General features: G+C 48.0%; 2 protein-coding genes across 6 annotated transcripts in view; one reads left to right on the top strand and one right to left on the bottom strand.

Moving 5' to 3' along the window:
* Nucleotides 1–4978, top strand: part of Ppfibp2 (PPFIA binding protein 2) — a 165843-nt gene extending 160865 nt beyond the window's left edge. Inside the window, 5 exon segments of the mRNA XM_059269181.1 lie at nucleotides 151–339; nucleotides 1442–1618; nucleotides 3636–3701; nucleotides 4909–4943; nucleotides 4945–4978. Of these exon segments, the coding sequence (XP_059125164.1) occupies nucleotides 151–339; nucleotides 1442–1618; nucleotides 3636–3701; nucleotides 4909–4943; nucleotides 4945–4978 (501 nt within the window).
* Nucleotides 4979–7450: 2472 nt separating this feature from the next.
* Nucleotides 7451–15494, bottom strand: LOC131915834 (NADH-cytochrome b5 reductase 2). Of its 5 annotated transcripts, none has more exons than XM_059269124.1 (10): nucleotides 15275–15492; nucleotides 15084–15157; nucleotides 14588–14726; nucleotides 14318–14390; nucleotides 12108–12214; nucleotides 11283–11412; nucleotides 10636–10719; nucleotides 9738–9823; nucleotides 8645–8744; nucleotides 7451–7865 (listed from the first exon to the last, which is right to left on the bottom strand). In XM_059269124.1, exons 1-10 carry the CDS (start codon nucleotides 15461–15463, stop codon nucleotides 7693–7695), a joined length of 1155 nt encoding a protein of 384 aa, XP_059125107.1. In that variant the 5' UTR covers nucleotides 15464–15492; the 3' UTR covers nucleotides 7451–7692. The 5 variants fall into 5 exon arrangements, with proteins under 5 accessions (XP_059125107.1, XP_059125135.1, XP_059125127.1 ...); XM_059269152.1 differs by having other exon boundaries at nucleotides 14588–14731; nucleotides 15275–15311; XM_059269133.1 differs by lacking the exon at nucleotides 7451–7865 and adding an exon at nucleotides 7905–8546 and having other exon boundaries at nucleotides 15275–15494.
* Nucleotides 15495–17125: the final 1631 nt, after the last annotated feature.

Raw genomic sequence — 17125 nt, 5'->3', positions numbered from 1 at the left:
AGGCCTGGTGCTGGGGAGACAGAGTGGGTGGGACACAGAACACAGCTTACATTCCAGAGGCGCCCAAGGCCCAAGGAACAAGTTCTTGCTGTCCCCCCTAGGGCCCTCTACAGTGGTCACTGTCTAAGTTTGTCTGTGTTTTCTTCTTAGATCCTAGAGCCACGCTTCACTGGAGACACCCTGGCTATGCTTCTTAATATCCCCCCACAGAAGACGCTCCTCAGGCGCCATCTGACCACCAAGTTCAACGCCCTGATTGGTCCTGAGGCCGAACAGGAAAAGCGCGATAAAATGGCCTCACCAGCTTACACACCTCTGACCACCACAGCCAAAGTCCGGGTGAGCTATCAGAGCCTTTGTGGGTGGGTCCCTGTGGCCTGCCTTCTGAGCCTTATGTCTGGCAACTGTTCGTTCAGTGCCTGGGCCCAAACCAATGAGTGCAGCCCTAGATGAGGAGCATGCTTGGGTTTTGCTGTCTGTTCCTGAGGTCTGTTCGTCTTGATTAGATCCATTCCCTTCTTGGCCTAAGTCCCAGGAAAAGAAAGAGCACAGGTTTCTGTACACAGGAAACATATACAGGAAGTAGCTCTTCTTGAGAAGCTATTCTCTACTCGAGTTCTGCCAGGCAGATGAGGGCTGGGTTCCCTTTAGACAGGCCCATCTGTGTGCCACAATGCCCTGGGGTCTTGCCATCTTGCCAGCCCTGGGAGTGCTCCCGTAGCAGCTGGTCCTGCTTGTTGGGTTCTATGATGAAGCCACCACACAACTGACCTACTATCATCCAAGCACTTGTCTCATTCTCTGGTCTCTGAATTTTACAAAGTCCAGCTTGAGTCACACCATCCTCAGTCTGAATGAAACTAAACGCAGGTTCACAGATAACTCCAGAGGCCTAGCTGAACTCTTCCTGAGCAATCACTGGTGCCTGTGGCCTAGCCACGCCTCCTATTCACATTCCACTCTCTAAGGATGTAGGATAGGTAGTATGTCTTCGGGAGTCCAGCAGAAGCAGTGTAAGGTAGGTGAAACTCAGGGAAGGAAGAAGACCAACCCTGGTTCTCCAGGGTCCAGAGGTCCTCATGGCTCTGGGTGTTCCTCATTCATATGCCAGCAGCTGTGGTCAGACAAGTCCCCTGTGTTTGACCTCAAGTGCAGACAGTAGCTTTCTAGGGAACCCCTCTGTCCATCTTGGGAAATAGGAAGTCACTTTGCAGGGGGCAGCAGGCCTGAGTTTTGGGCACAGTCTTGGAAGAGCAGCTCTCTGTGTTCAAGGTTATTCATCTGTCAGCCTTGCTTCAGCAGAAAACATGTCATCAAGAACTCTGCTTCCCACAAGCACTTTCATTTCTTTCCTCCTCAGCTAGCTCCCAAATATATTATCAGTCACATCTGCACACTGACCTGGGAGCTACTTTTCATCATCTTGTATTTGCTGTTCCAGCCCAGGAAACTCGGATTTTCACATTTTGGAAACATGAGAAAAAAGAAGTTTGACGAGTCTACGGATTACATTTGCCCCATGGAGCCTGGCGATGTGACTAATGACAGCCACAGGGTCTACGGTGTCTACAGGGGCCTCAGTCCCCTTGATAACCATGAACTAGATGGGCTGGACCAGGTGGGACAGATAAGCTGATGCCCTGTCGACCGCCTTCTTTGTGCACGGAGAGCTTGCAGTAACACCGTGTGTCACCGTATAACCGCACTTCACCTCCATCCTTGTGCATTTGTGTACCTTTGGGTTGGTCTGTCTACACACCTTAAGGATGGTCAGGATATGCAGTTACACAGCTACAGAAGGGACAGACTTGGGGACTATAGCCAAATGTGGACTGAGGGGAAATCACCTGAAGATATTTGTACATGTTTAGTAATTCTTAATATCCATATTTTAGCTGGAAACATGTGAGCAGAGGGAGGCCCAGAGATCCTGGGCAATCCCAAGAGGCTCAGCTCTCAGACACTGCCCCTGTGCTCCAGCTGAGGGAAAAATTCAAGTGCCTTAGGCCTGTGGGCCATAGAGTCTTGGCTGAGATCAAAGCAACAACAGAGGGTGTTGTAGGCCATTATGATGACATAATTTGATTGTACCTTACTATGGGTGGCCATTTCTTTCTGGTAATAAAAACAGTATTTATGTAGAAAGCATGAAACATCTTTAATTTTGTTGGGGGAAGAAAGCCAGGCATGGCTGGGGGTAGGGTGATAACAACTACACCAATTAAGGGCCTAGAGCTTAGGATTCAACCAAGGGAATGGAGCATCTGTTCGAGGAGTCTGTGGCCCTGTTACCTTGCTTCATTTCCCTCTGTGATGCTTAGAAGCAGCTTGAGTGTCATGCACACCCTGGCTAGAGGTCACATCTGTCACACAGACCCTACGTGGTTTTCCGTTTCAGCAGCATGAGCCTCAGAGTGAAGGGTGGGGAGGTGACTAGGCAGCCTTTCTGTCAAGACTCTGCTTTTCCCATCTTACCCACTTTTTGTCTCCTGGAAGAGCAGAAACAGAGCTGCTCTCTTGCTTTAGACACTGACTAGCTGGTAATGGGCCCACCAGATGGGCTGTGTCTGGCCAGAGACTGACCAGGGAAAGATGTGTACTCTGCCAGTCTGAACTCCTGCTCAGGAAATTCCAGTTTGGGCCTGGCCAGCATTTGACTCCTGGGTCCAGTGGGCTTCCTCCACAGAAGAATAACAGCAGTGTTACAAATATCTGGAAGTGAGGGCAGGGCCACTGGCCCATTATGGCATTCTGATTCTGCCTCAGGTACAGGCAATGCTTAACATTTGGCTCCTACACAGAAGACTCAGCCATGGTCTGTTATCTAAGACTGCCGCCTCCCCTGAAGTCTAGCTAGTGAGAGAAGTGAGCACAAGCTTGCCAGGTGGCAATACTAGTGTTTGGTTCTGGTACCCAGGGCCACTGAATGGCCAATGCTGTTGTAGAGCAGCTCAGGCCAGGTTTTGTGCCCTGTTGGTCATGTCCTAGTGAGGAACTGCATGTACCTGTTTTCAGACCTTGCATGGAATTGTATTGCTGTTGAATCTCTGTGTGGCCTCTTGCAACTCCCGTTCCCTTAGTGGACCTGAGTTTTCCCTGCTACAAGGGTTGCCCTTGATGCCTCCAAGTCTGCAGCATCCAGATAAGGAAGACTGAGTAGGCCAGCAGTACCCAAGGAGAAGGAAGGCAAGAAAAGGAGGCTCCTGTGCCATGAAGAGGCAGCAGCCTCCTGATGATGTCCTCTTAGACCACAGCATTGATATCTGGGGGTTCTGTGCCTAGAAATCATCCTCTGTCCAGTAGTAATTTGGAGGCTTTCATCCCTGTGAGGTAGCTGGACCACTGGACGTGTGCAGAAGGCTGCTTCTGACACGTTCTGCCTGTGCCCTGCTTCTCCACACAGCGCTGATGTTGAGTGTGGCTTCAGCAGAGCATGTACATGCAGTGCAGGAACTGAAACTGCATGCGTCTCACCAGCTGTCACTCCTTGGGGCCTTGAGCACACCATGCCCACGCTCTAGGGAAGAATGTCCTGGAGAGGACAGGCCTGAGGAGAAGGGGCTTTGCATGCCGCTGTCCCTGCAAAGCATAGGCTTCATTCCTGTGTGCTGATCAGGCTGCTGCCCATTTTACAGATGGTACCTTCTGAAGTCACCGTGACACAAATAGGGCTCCTCTCCCAAGACATCCACCGCCTCACGGTAAGATTCCAACCACCTTCTTTGCAGCATGGCTAGTGAAGCCCAGTAAGCTTGGTGGGGTGATATTCATCATGGCCACAGGACGGGAAAGGATGATGCTTGATAGTGGGTCAGAGCCTGAGCCAGCCCTGAGGCACACAGCAGCTGAAAGGCCTCCTCCATTGGCCGGTTGCTGGGCTCTGAGCCACCACAGGGCATTGGAGGCTCACAGGCCTTTCATCAGAGTCAGCCTGAACATACAAGGTGCTGGATCCTTTCCCTGGTCTCAGATCTGGTAATGATATAATGGTGCTCAAGAAGTTCTGGGTCAACTGTCCAGCCAGATCAAAGTGCTGGCTCACCTCTAGCCCAGTGACTAATGTCCTGCCTTCTTGGCACAGGAGAAACATGCATTCCTACCACTCCTCTGATATCATGAATATGTTCTGCAAGCTGGGAGAGCCTGCCATGCCCAGGAATACTAATCAGTCCATGGCGAGGCAACTTGGTCCCAAGGAAAGAAGAACAGATTTTTTTTGGGGGGTGGGGGTAGGAGTGGTTCAAGTCATTGCCTTTTACTAGCTCTAGGAGCCTAGGTATGCCATTGTCTCTCTGAGACTGGCTTTAGTTATCTGTAAAGCAGGGATAATGATAGCCCTCTTGTAAACCACATAAGAAGACCAGAAATACCAACAAATGGCCACCCCCCCCACCCCACCTCCCCCCACCCCACCCCCACCCCACCCCCACCCCCGTTAAAAACCTGCCTAAAGGCAGGATGGAAGAGTCTCTTATATCTAAGCAAGACTACGTCAGTGCAACAGGCTTTGTCCCTTGGCTCATACAGGGAAATGTCTCTGTACAGTCTTGGATGTGATCTCCAACAAACCTTTGCTGGTCTTGAAATAGTAAGTTTACCTTTAAGATGAAAGGCTTAGTTTTATCTTGTGTATAGTATGTACTGGTGGTAGGAATTTAACCTAGGACATTATGCAAGCAAAGCAAGTTCTTGTGTACTTGTGTACACTAAGCTTCACCCTCACCCCATTTTTACCTTAACATTACTGTCTGTTCAGTACTCAGTGCGCAGACTCCCTGGGACATCATAACTTTGCAGGTCAGTGGTGTGGATATGGGCCACTCCCATTGTCCTGTTTCTTGTGCAGACGCTACAGGATAGCCTTGCCCTATAGACTGTTAAACTGTCCTTTTGGCTATGTTCTTACAGACTCTACTGAGCCAGGACCAACTACTGAATGATTCTCCTGGCTGTCCCTGATGCTGATGACTACAGATGACATTCTTCATGACTGCAAGCCCAGGGAGGCATGCGTGGGACCTGAATGTTTGCCTCAATGGGGAGTTGGCACAGAGCCATCTACAGAACCCAGATGTGGCTCTTTGGGGTGCCTCAGATGTAGGTGCTGGCAGGAGCAAAGGCAGAAGGATGAGACAGGTGCCCAGAGGTTCCCTGTGTACTTCAGCATCGTCAATGATCGCTTTTCACTACATAGAGCTTTTCTACCTTTTGTACTTTTATATACAAACTGCAGACACTCTTGTAGAGAGGGAAGTGAGGTGTTAAATGCAGAGCAAAGGCAATGAGCTGTTAGTTCATAAAAAGCCTCTGCTTGGAGGGAAAAAAAATGGTGTGCAAACTGTTCTGATTGTCCTGCAGTGGCTGATTGAAGTTGCTTGGGGATGGGGTGGGGTAGGGGATTCTCTGGGGCTACTTCATAAGAAGTATGTATTTTCACTTCCGGGAGCCTGGCCCTGAGAACCAGGACTCCTGTCCAGATCCTCTAGCAGCTTCCATCCACCTGTATCTGCAGTGGGTGTCTGAACAGAAGTGTTCCCAAGATACCAAGGTGACATGACACTTTCCCTCACCTGCCTCAAGTAGTGGCTGATCAAATACCTCCCCTAGTGGACAGTCTTAAACACAAACTTTTTCCCCCCTGTTATACAAGCCAGTTCTGTTACCTTGATACCTCCAAGGGAGGCACCCACTAAACCCTCGTTCCCTCCCAGGCCATGGCTGTTCTAGTTCCTGCTTTGTTGTTATCTGATCACTGCCCATGACTTTCTACTTGGTCCCTCACCACCTTAGTTGGTCCCTGCCAGACATTCCCCACGCCTGTCACCTTGTCACCATTCAGCTTTGAATTCGTTAGTCACAGAATGCTCACAGATGGGCATGCCAGTCCCTTTCTATCATCCCACCAGCCTTTGTGAGTCCACTGATTTGTCTTTGCTTCACCCCGTTTATTCTTTATTCTGGTTCCAAGTCAGCTCTGCCCTTTGGGTGCTGTCTGCCTTTGCCTCTGAGATGTTCACAGCCCACTTTGAGGTTATGTGCCATTTTGCCATGCGCTGGTACTCTCTGCATAAACCCGCTGAGCCACTGTAGTCTGTGTGGGCTAAGTGAGTTCCAGTTGTCGGATTGCTTTTGCAGTATCCTTGGTCTTCCGTACAGATGTCATTAGCTCTTTCTCCTCCAGTTAGGAAAGCCCGAATGTCTTCAGGCTTTGTCAAATGTCCCCTGGAGGGGGAATTCACCCCCTCCCAATTGAGAACCATTAGGCTGAAAAATAAGGTCAGAGTGGAAGGAAGCCCTAGGGAAGGAAAAATCCGTGAGGTTGAGATGAGTCCAATGAGAAGAGGCTTTGCAGCTGGGCCTGGAGGCATATGCCTGTCACCCCAGCTACTAACAGTTGGGAGGCTGAGGCAGCAGGATGACTGTGACTTCACAGATGACTTGAGCTACAGAGTGAGTTCAGTGTCAAGTGGGGCAATTTAGTGAATGGACAGGAGTGTTTCCCCTGACTTGGGCTTTCCCCACGGATACACTAAGCATGAATGGGTTGATAGATCAAAGTGTGAGTGTCCCTCCCAGGCCTGCCTTGAGACTGTGTTTGGCCCCCTGTGGATGAGATTCAAGGGTACAGCAGAGCTCCGTGGAGCCATATTTCTCTCCTTTTTTTCTCTTTTGTGCCCCTCCTCACATGTGCACATTGAGCAACAGACCCAGCAGTGAGTTCTAATACTGCTGCTCCTATGCTAGTTCTTATGAAAGGAGAACAGACTTAGAATTCAGCAGACCCGGGCTTAAAGCCAACTCTGCTACCCTCTGTCTGAATGACTTGGGGACATGTAACTGTGTCTGTTTCCTCCTGTGTGACTTAGAGAACAAAATCTCCACAGAATCTCTGGCCTGTTTGGAAGGATATATGAAAAGAAGTTGGAGTGGCCTTACCCACTGAAGTAGCAGAGCAGCAGTGTGTTATTCTCACTCTGAACAGCAGGTGGCGATAGCACTCCTGTATCCTGTAGGTTGGATTTGAGGCACAGCTGCTGGGTATGGTGAATTGTGAAACTTAAGTCTAACCATGCCTACCTTGGCCCAGTACCAAGATGGAGTCTATCACCTAGAGAATGCTAAAATACAAATATTTCCCCATGTCTCCATCTGCTGCACAAAATTCAGGGACTAAGGAAGGGATTCCTAGAGTCTACCTACTGTGAATTTACTGCCCTTACATGTAGGTTTTTAATCCTATTTGTGTCTCAAAGTGTCCCACATGGGAAGGAAGAACACACAAGGCCTTTGCCCTCTTGTGAGTCATACCTTCAAAGTGGAGAAATGTAAAGAAGGTTCATGAGTGGTTAGTGGAAGTGATGGAACCCCATTTGGATCCTGCTAGAATTCTACCCAGGCAAGTTCTGGCTGCCCATTGTATTCCCTACATATTCACACATTGTGAGCTAAATGGAGAGCAGTCCAGTTTATTACACTAAGCCATTGAGAAAGGCATCATCCCCAGCCTCCAAGCCTCGAAGCTCAAAAACTACCTTGTCTTCTATCCTTTGAATTCTTACGTCCACACCCAGAACAGCACCATGCCCAAGGGTCCGTGGAGAGGCACTTAGAAAATACTGTAGTTGAATAACGTGAAGGCAAACTCACTCTGAAACAGAGGAGAGGGACCCGCCAAGGAGCATGGGGGGGATATTAATAGGTAAAAATCATGTCCTTGGTATAGCCAAGCTGCTCCAGGCTGGGGTGAACTGCCTCCTGGATCATAGGTGGTGGACCACACACCAGGATGAGTGTGGCTTCCCCAGGGGGAGGGAGGTGCTTCTTGATCATGTCAGCAGTAACAAATCCAGAGCTGTACTTCCATCCTGAAATGAAGCAAAGCAGGGAAGATGCATGGTTCTGCATTTGCCCCTGATGCTGGAGACCAGGGTGACCTACAGAAGCTGAGAAGTCTGCACTGCTGGTTCCCATAGATAGGACATTCCAGCCATCTGCAGCATTCCCTCCAGATTCCAGGCTCAAGCCTTGGACTCAGACTCAGGATGATGTCTCTTTGCTCTAAGCCCTGAGTTGAGTGGGGCTGTTAGGTAGGGGTGGGTGAGGAGGTCATATTGGTATGGTGGGGTGTTTGTTGAGTTGGGCAGCACCATCTGCTGGCAGCTTGAAATAATGCCAAGACAGATATAGATCAAGGAAGCAGGTGATGTGCCCTGCATGATACAAGGTGTGTGGTTGTTCCTGGGTGCTGGCTGAGGCTCAGCATATGAAGACTGCTGTCCAGAAGAGTTTGGTGATGAATGGCAGAGTAGCCATGGGCAGTACAAGAGGGTAAGGGGCCAGTGGTCATATTAGGTGAAATGTGCTGACTGTGGAGGGCAGGTGTTCAAGTGGCTCAGGGTCTATACTCAGTACAACATGGGGAGTGTAGAATTAGCACCTACCCTTGAGTCCCTTTACAACCTGCTGCACACAATCTCCTCCCATCAGATTCTTGCATGCTCTATACAGACCAAAAGCTCTAAGGCTTAATCTCTTTTGGAGTAAACCTTAAAGGCAAAACAAGCAAACAAAACCTAGAGACTTGTCTGTAGGTGTGTCAAAGGGTGGAACTGGCTCAGAATAAGAGAGAGTAACATGGGCATACCAATAGGAGGCCTGTCCAGGGTATACCACACATTGAACTGGTCAAGGTGAGTTGTAGCGATTTCTTCCAGCTCCTTTCTCAACAAGATATCCTCTTCTGTCTAGAAAAGAAGCAACATTACAATGGTCCATCCAGGAACAGCCAGTATGCCCACCTAGATTGAACACGTAGGTCTGTACATTCACACCTTCATTGCCACTCTCCTAGCTTAAGAGCTTGTCAGACTCCAGGGCAGACAAGGTCCTGTTCCTCCTGCACAGTACACCCTCTCTCTGTCAATATAAAGAGCTGGTGGGGCTGAAGGGTGAGGCAGAGGTACCAACAGCGTGTCTGCCCTCTAGCTGGAAGGACAGGCTGCATAGACCCTGTGCATGCAAAAGTCTCCACTCATTTTCTTGCATCCAGGGATCAGGTCTAGCAGGCCCAACAGACACAGGCTTAGTGCAGGTTGGCCTTCCCTAAGGAGCCAGGGGAGGGTGGTGTTGGTGATGTATAGAAGAAGAAGGTGGTCTGTGTTTTCATGTGAGAAAAGGGGGACAAGTCTCCACGAGAATGCCTAGGCCTGGGTCATCAAACCCTCCATGTCTCTTCTCCCAGGAATGCTACTTCTGGCATGGTTTCATAAAGTAAAAGTTATCAGGTCAGGCCCAGTTACTCATAATTATTGTTTATGACAAAATCTGGAAAGAACCTGAATGAAATTTTGGAAAAATTTCATTTTGATTCTGATGTGACTATTTAAAATTAGTGAGAGGAAGATGCATATGTGATACTACTAAGTGTAAAAGCATATGTAATATGCAGGAACATCCGTTATTTAATATTCAGAAAAACAGGGAATTGAGAAAGCTCAGTGCATGGAGTGGGTCTGTAGGGAAGATGCCAGAGTTTAGCAGAAACAAACAAAACAGGCCTTGCCTCAGCTTCTTCAGCCACTAGCAGACTTTCAGAACCCAGTAAGCCTCCCACAGCCCAAGGCACCCAAGTAGCATGTTTCCAGGCAATGGGAGGGGAATGAATTCATATAGAGCCCCAACTCAGGGAACATTCCATGCTACTGTAGCAAGCTCTGGGCTGACTCTGCAGAACTGACCTGGTTGGCAAAGAGAAGGGACATTCTGGTCCCATCACTGGTGTTCTTTGTGATGTGGCGAATAAGCTGCAGCATGGGAGTAATGCCTGGAAAACAGTGGGCAGGCCAGCTTTCTACCATCTCCAATGCCTCCATTTCTGGCCTTCAGCAGATTAACAATATCATTTAACCCTGATTCTACCATTTCCCCTTCTGTTCCCCAAAACCCAAAGTAAGGAAGAACCTTCATTTTGGTGTTTTTTTTAATGCAGCAGAAGGTCAAAAGCCCCCTTTCCTTTTTGAGACAGGGTTTCACATATCTCAGGCTGGCCTCAACTTACTGTGTAGCCAAGTATGCCCTTGAACTTCTGATTATCTGAAGTTCTGGCATTACAGGCATGTGCTACCAATGCCTGTTTTTATGTGATGCTGGGGAACCCAGGGCCTTGTGTGTGCTAGGCAAATATTCTACCAACTGAGCCATATCCTCAGCCCTGTTTCTTTTTCTATTGCAAGAGGTAAAGAACATTCTGTGAGTTAGTTCTTGTCCTTGCTTGCATAATAGAATTAATGGCCAGTAAATGTGATAGTATTATAACTGCCTGTGATGGTGCCTAACACCCTGTGGGTTATTAATCCCTGAGGGTTCATTCTCAAGAGATTTGGAGAGTCAGACTAGAACTGGATCTTCCACTATTTAGGAACCATCCAGCAAAGCCGGCCCTGCCTGGCTTCTTAAGAAAGGTTCCCATGGCTCCTGGGGAGCCACTATGACGGTTGCAGAGGAACAGGGTCAGAGTCAGTATCTGTTGCCACATTGCCACTACCACAGATGTGGAGCAATTGCTTGTACCACCTCTCATAGGGTCAAATGACTCCCAAATTAGAATGGTCTTAGAGGAACCCAGAAACCTCTTACCTGTTCCCCCAGCAATCATCCCCAGGTGATGAAACAGTCTGTTTTCAGGCTCACTCATTTCATCTACTTTGATTATAAGGGAACCTAGAAACATAGAGGATGTTTATGACTTCTGTAGCCTTTGGCTGGCTGCCTACAAAAGACTTCTGACTCTTAGGAGGCAAGATCAGCTAAGGTTGTAGCATTCCAAGCCAGAGAATCAGACACAGTAGCTTCACTGGCCACCAGTGTACAGAGTGGAAACCGAGGCTAGGCATCCATTGGATAGCTGGGTCTTGTCTTAGGCAAGCTTGGAGCCTTGTAGAGCCTCCTCCATGACAATGGTGAATGAGTGAGTAAATGGAGAATCTGGATGAACCAATCAATGTGGAATCCTTCCACCATTTACATCAGCAGGCACCTTTCATGTATCTGTGCCAGAGACAGTAATGAGGACATTCTAGATGAAGCATAAAAACTTGTGAAATAAATATGAGCAGTGACAGAAGTCATTATAAATGCGTTCACGTGAATGAATGTGTGAAGACTTGAAGTACAAGCCCATGTGCTCCAGGGCTGAGGAAGACCATGGTAAGATCACTGCAGGAATCTCCCAGCTTTGAGAGGAATTGCCCAACTGTGAGATCCCACTGAACAGCACCTGGTACCTGGATCATGGTAGAACAGGCGCCCTGTGGGCCCTCGAAAAAGGATGGTGTCCCCAATTTTCATGTTCTCTAAGTACTGAGTCATCTTTCCCCCTTCAGGATACCTGGGGTGCACGTTTTTGAAGTATATCTGAAAAAGCAAGCACAGGTCTTTATGCTCCCAGGCCTTTGGCTATGGTTGCACACAGCTGGAAAGTACATTTGCCTTCAGAAGTCATGCAAGTGGACACTGCCACACTCACTGTGAACAGTTGTTTTAGTTTCATTTCTGTCCCCACAATAAAATACCCTAATAAAACAACTCACGGGAGAAGGGGTTTATTTTACCTTACAACAAGGTTAAAGTCCATCATTGCAGGGAAGTCAAGGCAGGAACTTAAAGCAGCTCACCACATCACATCCAAAAAATGTATGCATGCATGCCTAGTCATGCTCAGTTCATTCTCTATACTTACACAGTTCAAGGTCCTCTGCCTAGGGAATGGTGTCACCCACAGTGGGCTGGGTCTTTCTACATCAATTAGTATAATCAACATAATCCCACAATCCACCATAGACACTTCCACAGACCAACCTGGTATAGACAGTTCCCCATTAAGACTCTTCTCAAGTGATGCTAGATTGTGTCAAGTTGGCTATTAAACTGATTACAGCAATCCTTTGAGACACTACAGGGTTAATTGTAGCATTGATGATAAATTAGACTATTGGAAAGTGCTGTCCAGGCCATAAGTCCTCTCAGAGAAAAAGTATTACTCTCCATTCTACCACACTAAGGATACCTGGGAGCTCCAGATTGCTGGATAAGAGGTGGACATTATTTACCTTTATAATGAAGTCCACAAAGCCTTGATCATCATCACTAGAAACAGGAGTGTAAGCCCTGGTTACCAATTGATCATTCATTTGAGCCAAGAAATGGACATAGTTACCTACAAAAAAAAATCAAATATTGATAATCAAATAGAACCCAGAAATCCCCCAAATTCACTTTGATAACATCTGCCTAGCTATGATCACACTATAACTCTTGGAGTAAGACTTAATTAAAGGTGGAAATGGATACTAAAAATATCAGAAAGGAGCCAGGTGTGGTAGCTCATGCCTGTAATCCTAGCACTTGGGCATCAGAGACAAGATTGACTTGAGTTCAAAAGTAACCTGGGCTATAAGTTGCAGTCCAATCTATGCTAAGAGCAAGAACTTGTCTCACAAAAGAAATCAGAGAAGTTTTTTTCCCATTTAAAGAAAACTAGTCTTCACAAAGTTTTTTTCTTCCTAACCTGAAGTCTGGGAGGGAGTCACTAGTATCCCATCTCTGTCTCCGCATAGAACAGGCCTTAGCCTATTGGGTTCTGCAGCATCCCAAGACCTAGACAGTTCTGTTTCAAATAAAGCAACAATGTTCCATCCTGGCCGTTGGTTCTGCTAAGAAGCAACAGGGACATTTACACTGTGTGTTTGTTTGCCTGTCCAGAGTAGAATTCTATAGGCCTGGAGGGCTGAAGACTTAGGAGTTGAGATTGTAGCCCAATGTCAGATAATGAGCCAGATTGAAGTCCAGACTTCAAAGACCAAAGCAATTAGTACTGAGGGGAGGAGCTGCATCAAGGGATGCTAAAATCTAGAGGCAAAAGAAGGCTCCAGGCTTCTACTTCAGGTGGAGTAGAAATTAAGTATGCCTGGAAAATTAGAAATACAGCTAGAAGTGGAAACTGAGAGAAATAGAGATGAAGAGGAGGCAGAAAGGAAGGAGGGGGAGTGGGGTGCTTGAGGACAGAGTGGCTAGTTCAAGATGTTAAGCAGTGTTCATCTGGGTCTTGGAGGAGTTCCTAGAAGCTGAGGTGCAAACTTAATAGCCATAGCCTGATTGGCCACCAGGGATACGTCAACACAGGCCCAAAGCAGCAACTTCCTTCCAAAAGCTCACCTGAAACTGAGAACCTAGAAGTGAGTTACTGCATCCCTATGCAGAATGGAGCTGTGTTCCTGACCCAGAGCCCTACCTATAACTATCTTCACTTCAGCTGAACTGTGAAGCATTCACCATTTTTCTGGCATACTCTTAGAGGCCACTACATTGCCTTGTCCCACTGACCACACTGCTTCCACTGGGGCTGAAGGGAGAGTAGTTTAGAGAAGTCTCTACAAATTCTATTTCTCAAGTGGCTTTTGGTTTCATACTGTCCCCCAACAGGATGGTGACAGGCTAAAGTAGAGGAATAGAAAGCCCAGTGACATAGCACTCTCATCTACAGAGGAGTGAAGGTCAGCAGGCTTCCTTGTGTTATAATTTCATCACCTGTCAGAGTTGCAGTCACAGCTTTCTTTGAAAAGTAGGGCCATCAGTCAGACTGTCCACTAGGAAGCAGGCAACAGGCTTCTCTGCCCCACACCTGTCCCTTAGGTTTTCCACCTCAGGAGAGTGGACTCATTGTCTAGAGTAGTTACTGATAAAACGAGAAATGGGACCACTCAGCATCTGAGGAGACAGGTAGGGCTAGTTCCTTAAGTGGGTCTCAGGCCCCCCTCAGATAATCCATCCATCCATTTGGGGCATCTGCATCACTAGTCACTTGCCACAGATTTGGGGCTTTGACTATAAGGGAATATCTGCTCTTCTTACCCATGCATAACACTATGCAGTTTCTGAACTTTCACATCCATCAATCATTTTGCTCTCACTATACCTGAAGTAGGCTGACAGGCCTGGGAAACACTTTTCTAGATGGAAGATCAGTGAGGTTGATTGAGGCACTGGCCTTAAATTGCATGGGCAGGAGCCTTTAATGAGATCTTAGACCTCTGGCTCTAGGTTTACTTCTTTTCAGTTCTCCTCAAGATACTACTTTTATGACAGTCAAATGGAACAATGAAGACACTGTCCTTAAGTCCTTCTGCCTATCTCCCTCCATTCATGTGATCCAGGGTTATATCAGTGTATCCTCCATATCCCATGAGAATGAGAATCCATTTCTAATAGGAACTGAGCATCCCAAAGACCCATACCTGGATTGCTACCAAGCACTGCTCACCTACAGGGAGCCCTAAGACATGGTCCGGCGAGAGCAGTCCAAAGCGGAACCTTCTGGTGTTGTGGTTGATTTGCTAGTTTAAAAAAAAAAAAAAAAAAAAAGGTTCTGTTGGCTCTCTAGGGGTTTTACTGTGTGGCCCAGATCTTAGAAAGTTGATCCATTTGGCTCTGAGGTGACTGCTCACCCCACCTTCCCAGCTAGCATCCCCCCCATCCCCCCCACCCCCGTCCTCTTTCACCTAACCAGGGGAAGGTTTAGGTGACCCACTACCTCCTTTTCAATCAAGGGCAGAGGGTACTCGGCTTCAGGGTCCTGTAAAGTGATGCGACCTTTCTTCTTTAAGTTTATTTGCTTCAGGATCATGAGAATCATAGTGACGCCGACGACACCAACGGCCAACAGCAGGGACCTGTCCTAGCAGACACAATGTGAGTACAGACCTCAGATCTCACCCTTCCTGGGCTAGGCAACTCCAAGCATGGCTGATCTTATGTCTCAAAGGACTAGCAGAGGGAAAGGTATTAATACAGAAGGCTGCCTGTGGGTACCAGAGGACGAGAGGTTACCTGTAGGTCCAACAGGCCTCCTGGACAAGGCCTGACACCTGACCAGAGTGCTAGTCTCTTCAGGCCCTTCTTGCCCACCTGGCTACAGCCAACGATGGGGAGGAGTGATGACATTAGTTATAACAGGCCCATCTGAGAGATAGCTGTGCTGTCCTTGCCAGGTGGTTGTGGCTAACAACAAGGCTGCAGACAGGGCTTACCTCTCCTGAGACTTCCCACTCACTTCAGATCCAGCTGTAGTGGAGTCCTGAGTGCCTTTGGGACTCAGCAGCACCTTCCAGGGCAGGCAAAGGAGGCCAATACCCATCTGCCAGAGGTGTGGCCAACCTCCCCACAACAGCCCTCAACTCCGCCCCCTTCCCTAACAAGGCCAGTTTGTTCACATCCGGACCTGTTCCAGAAAGGTCCGCTGTCGCCCAGTCCTCCGGCTGAAAGGCCAAGGATTCCCACCAGCTGGGAAACTGCCTGTGAGTCCTGCAGAAGCCATCGCCTGCCGCTGCCCCCAACCTTGGATTCCTTCCTGCCCGGCGCCTTTCCGGCGGAACCCACTAGGAGCGAGATGCCCAACTAAATCCTCCATCTGACATATTCAGGCTTCTGTGTCGCGTGACTCTGGCACCGGTCCAGCCCTGAGCCTCCTCCGCGGCTGGCCCTGTGGGGATGGAGCGCATACTGGCCTCCAGATTTCCTATTCATGATAGGGCTCCCTCTGTATCTTTAAGTGTCCCTGCGCATCCCAGCGGCCTTGGGGAAAATTCAGACTCCCCAGCTTGTTAACACCATGGCAAGATGGAGAAAAGGGTTGCTGTAAACTCGTTTACGGTGCCAACTGAAGAAATGAGAGCTACAGCCTAGAGGAAGAGCACTAGCGTGACTACATGTCTAATTTAATATGTCTCCTGAGCTGCTACCATGAGCCTCCCAGAACCAAGTGTTTGCAGGGTGGGACTGGCTGCAGCATGTCGTGCCGTCGCTAGTTGGAAACAGATAAGACTCTATAGGAGACAGGATGAGAAGTACAGCTTATGAAGATTCTTCACAATGCATTTAGAACCTTGGTTTCCTTTTCCATCCTTGCCAATGGCAAAAGTAAACTCTCATTTCCATCTGAGATAGCCAGAGAGGCCAAAGGCCAAGAAGCAGGTCCCTATCAGCTAGGGCCATAGTAATGGAGGACCACAGACTGTCCAGGCAAAAGGATCTGAGAATCCCAAATCAAGAAATGGACCAGCTGTGGTCTTTTGGAGGCCTGTTGGGGAACAGAGAACTTTTGCCCTTCTCCCGAGCTTTTCTCTTTAATTCATCTCCCCTCTCTGTGCAAGTTCCTGTGTTCAAGTTTCCCCTTGTAATAAAGACCTCAGGCATACTGGATTATCTTCATTACTTCAGTTATCTCCAATGAGGACATGTTTGCTGGTATTGGGAGTTAGGGTGTAAGGTAGGGATGTGAGAAATCAGCTCACATCACGACACCACCCTCCACCCCAAGCACCATGCTGCAGTAGGCACGCATAGTGCCATCTTCCACGATATCTTCCTGGGCCCTCAGGTCATTGCCAGATAATTTGATTTTTTGACAGCTTACTTGTTTAAAATATAAAGTCAGGGCTGGTGGCACCTGCCTGAAACCCCAGCTATTTAGGAGGTTGAGGCAGGAGGATCAAATGTTTAAGACCTGTCTGGCTACAGAGTGAGTTTAGGGCAACTTAGTAAGACTCTGTCTCAAAACTTAAAAACAAACAAACAAGCAAAAAACCCAACCAAACTACAACAACAAAAAGAAAGGGCGGAAGATACAGGACACCATTAGCTTAGCATGTGTGAGGCCCTGAGTTCAGTCTCCAGTATGGAGGGGAAAAAATGTCCAGAGTGTACAACAACATCTCATGAAGGGATTTGCTTTGCATAATATGCTCTGATGAGGGATATCTTGCCTATTTTGATCTTCAGTGTCCTTACCTTCTTACGAAGTTATGACAGCATAGGACTCTTGCTCAATTTTCCATTGAGTTACCTGCATCACACCCATTTTTAAGAGGTTTATATGTGTATCAGACAGAATTCCTTTGTCACATGAGTTATAAAGGTTTTCTCCCAACACGTTTCTTGTCCTGTGTCCAACTAGCGAGGGCATGACATACTGCAGCCAGCCCCACCCTGCAAACACTTGGTTCTGGGAGGCTCAGGGTAGCAGCTCAGGAGACACGTTAAATTAGACATGTAGTCACGCTAGTGCTCTTCC

Source organism: Peromyscus eremicus, chromosome 1 (assembly GCF_949786415.1).
Source record: "Peromyscus eremicus chromosome 1, PerEre_H2_v1, whole genome shotgun sequence".
Taxonomy (NCBI): domain Eukaryota; kingdom Metazoa; phylum Chordata; class Mammalia; order Rodentia; family Cricetidae; genus Peromyscus; species Peromyscus eremicus.
The sequence above is the reverse complement of the archived record's forward strand: the minus strand, read 5'-3'. Positions and strand labels throughout refer to the sequence as shown.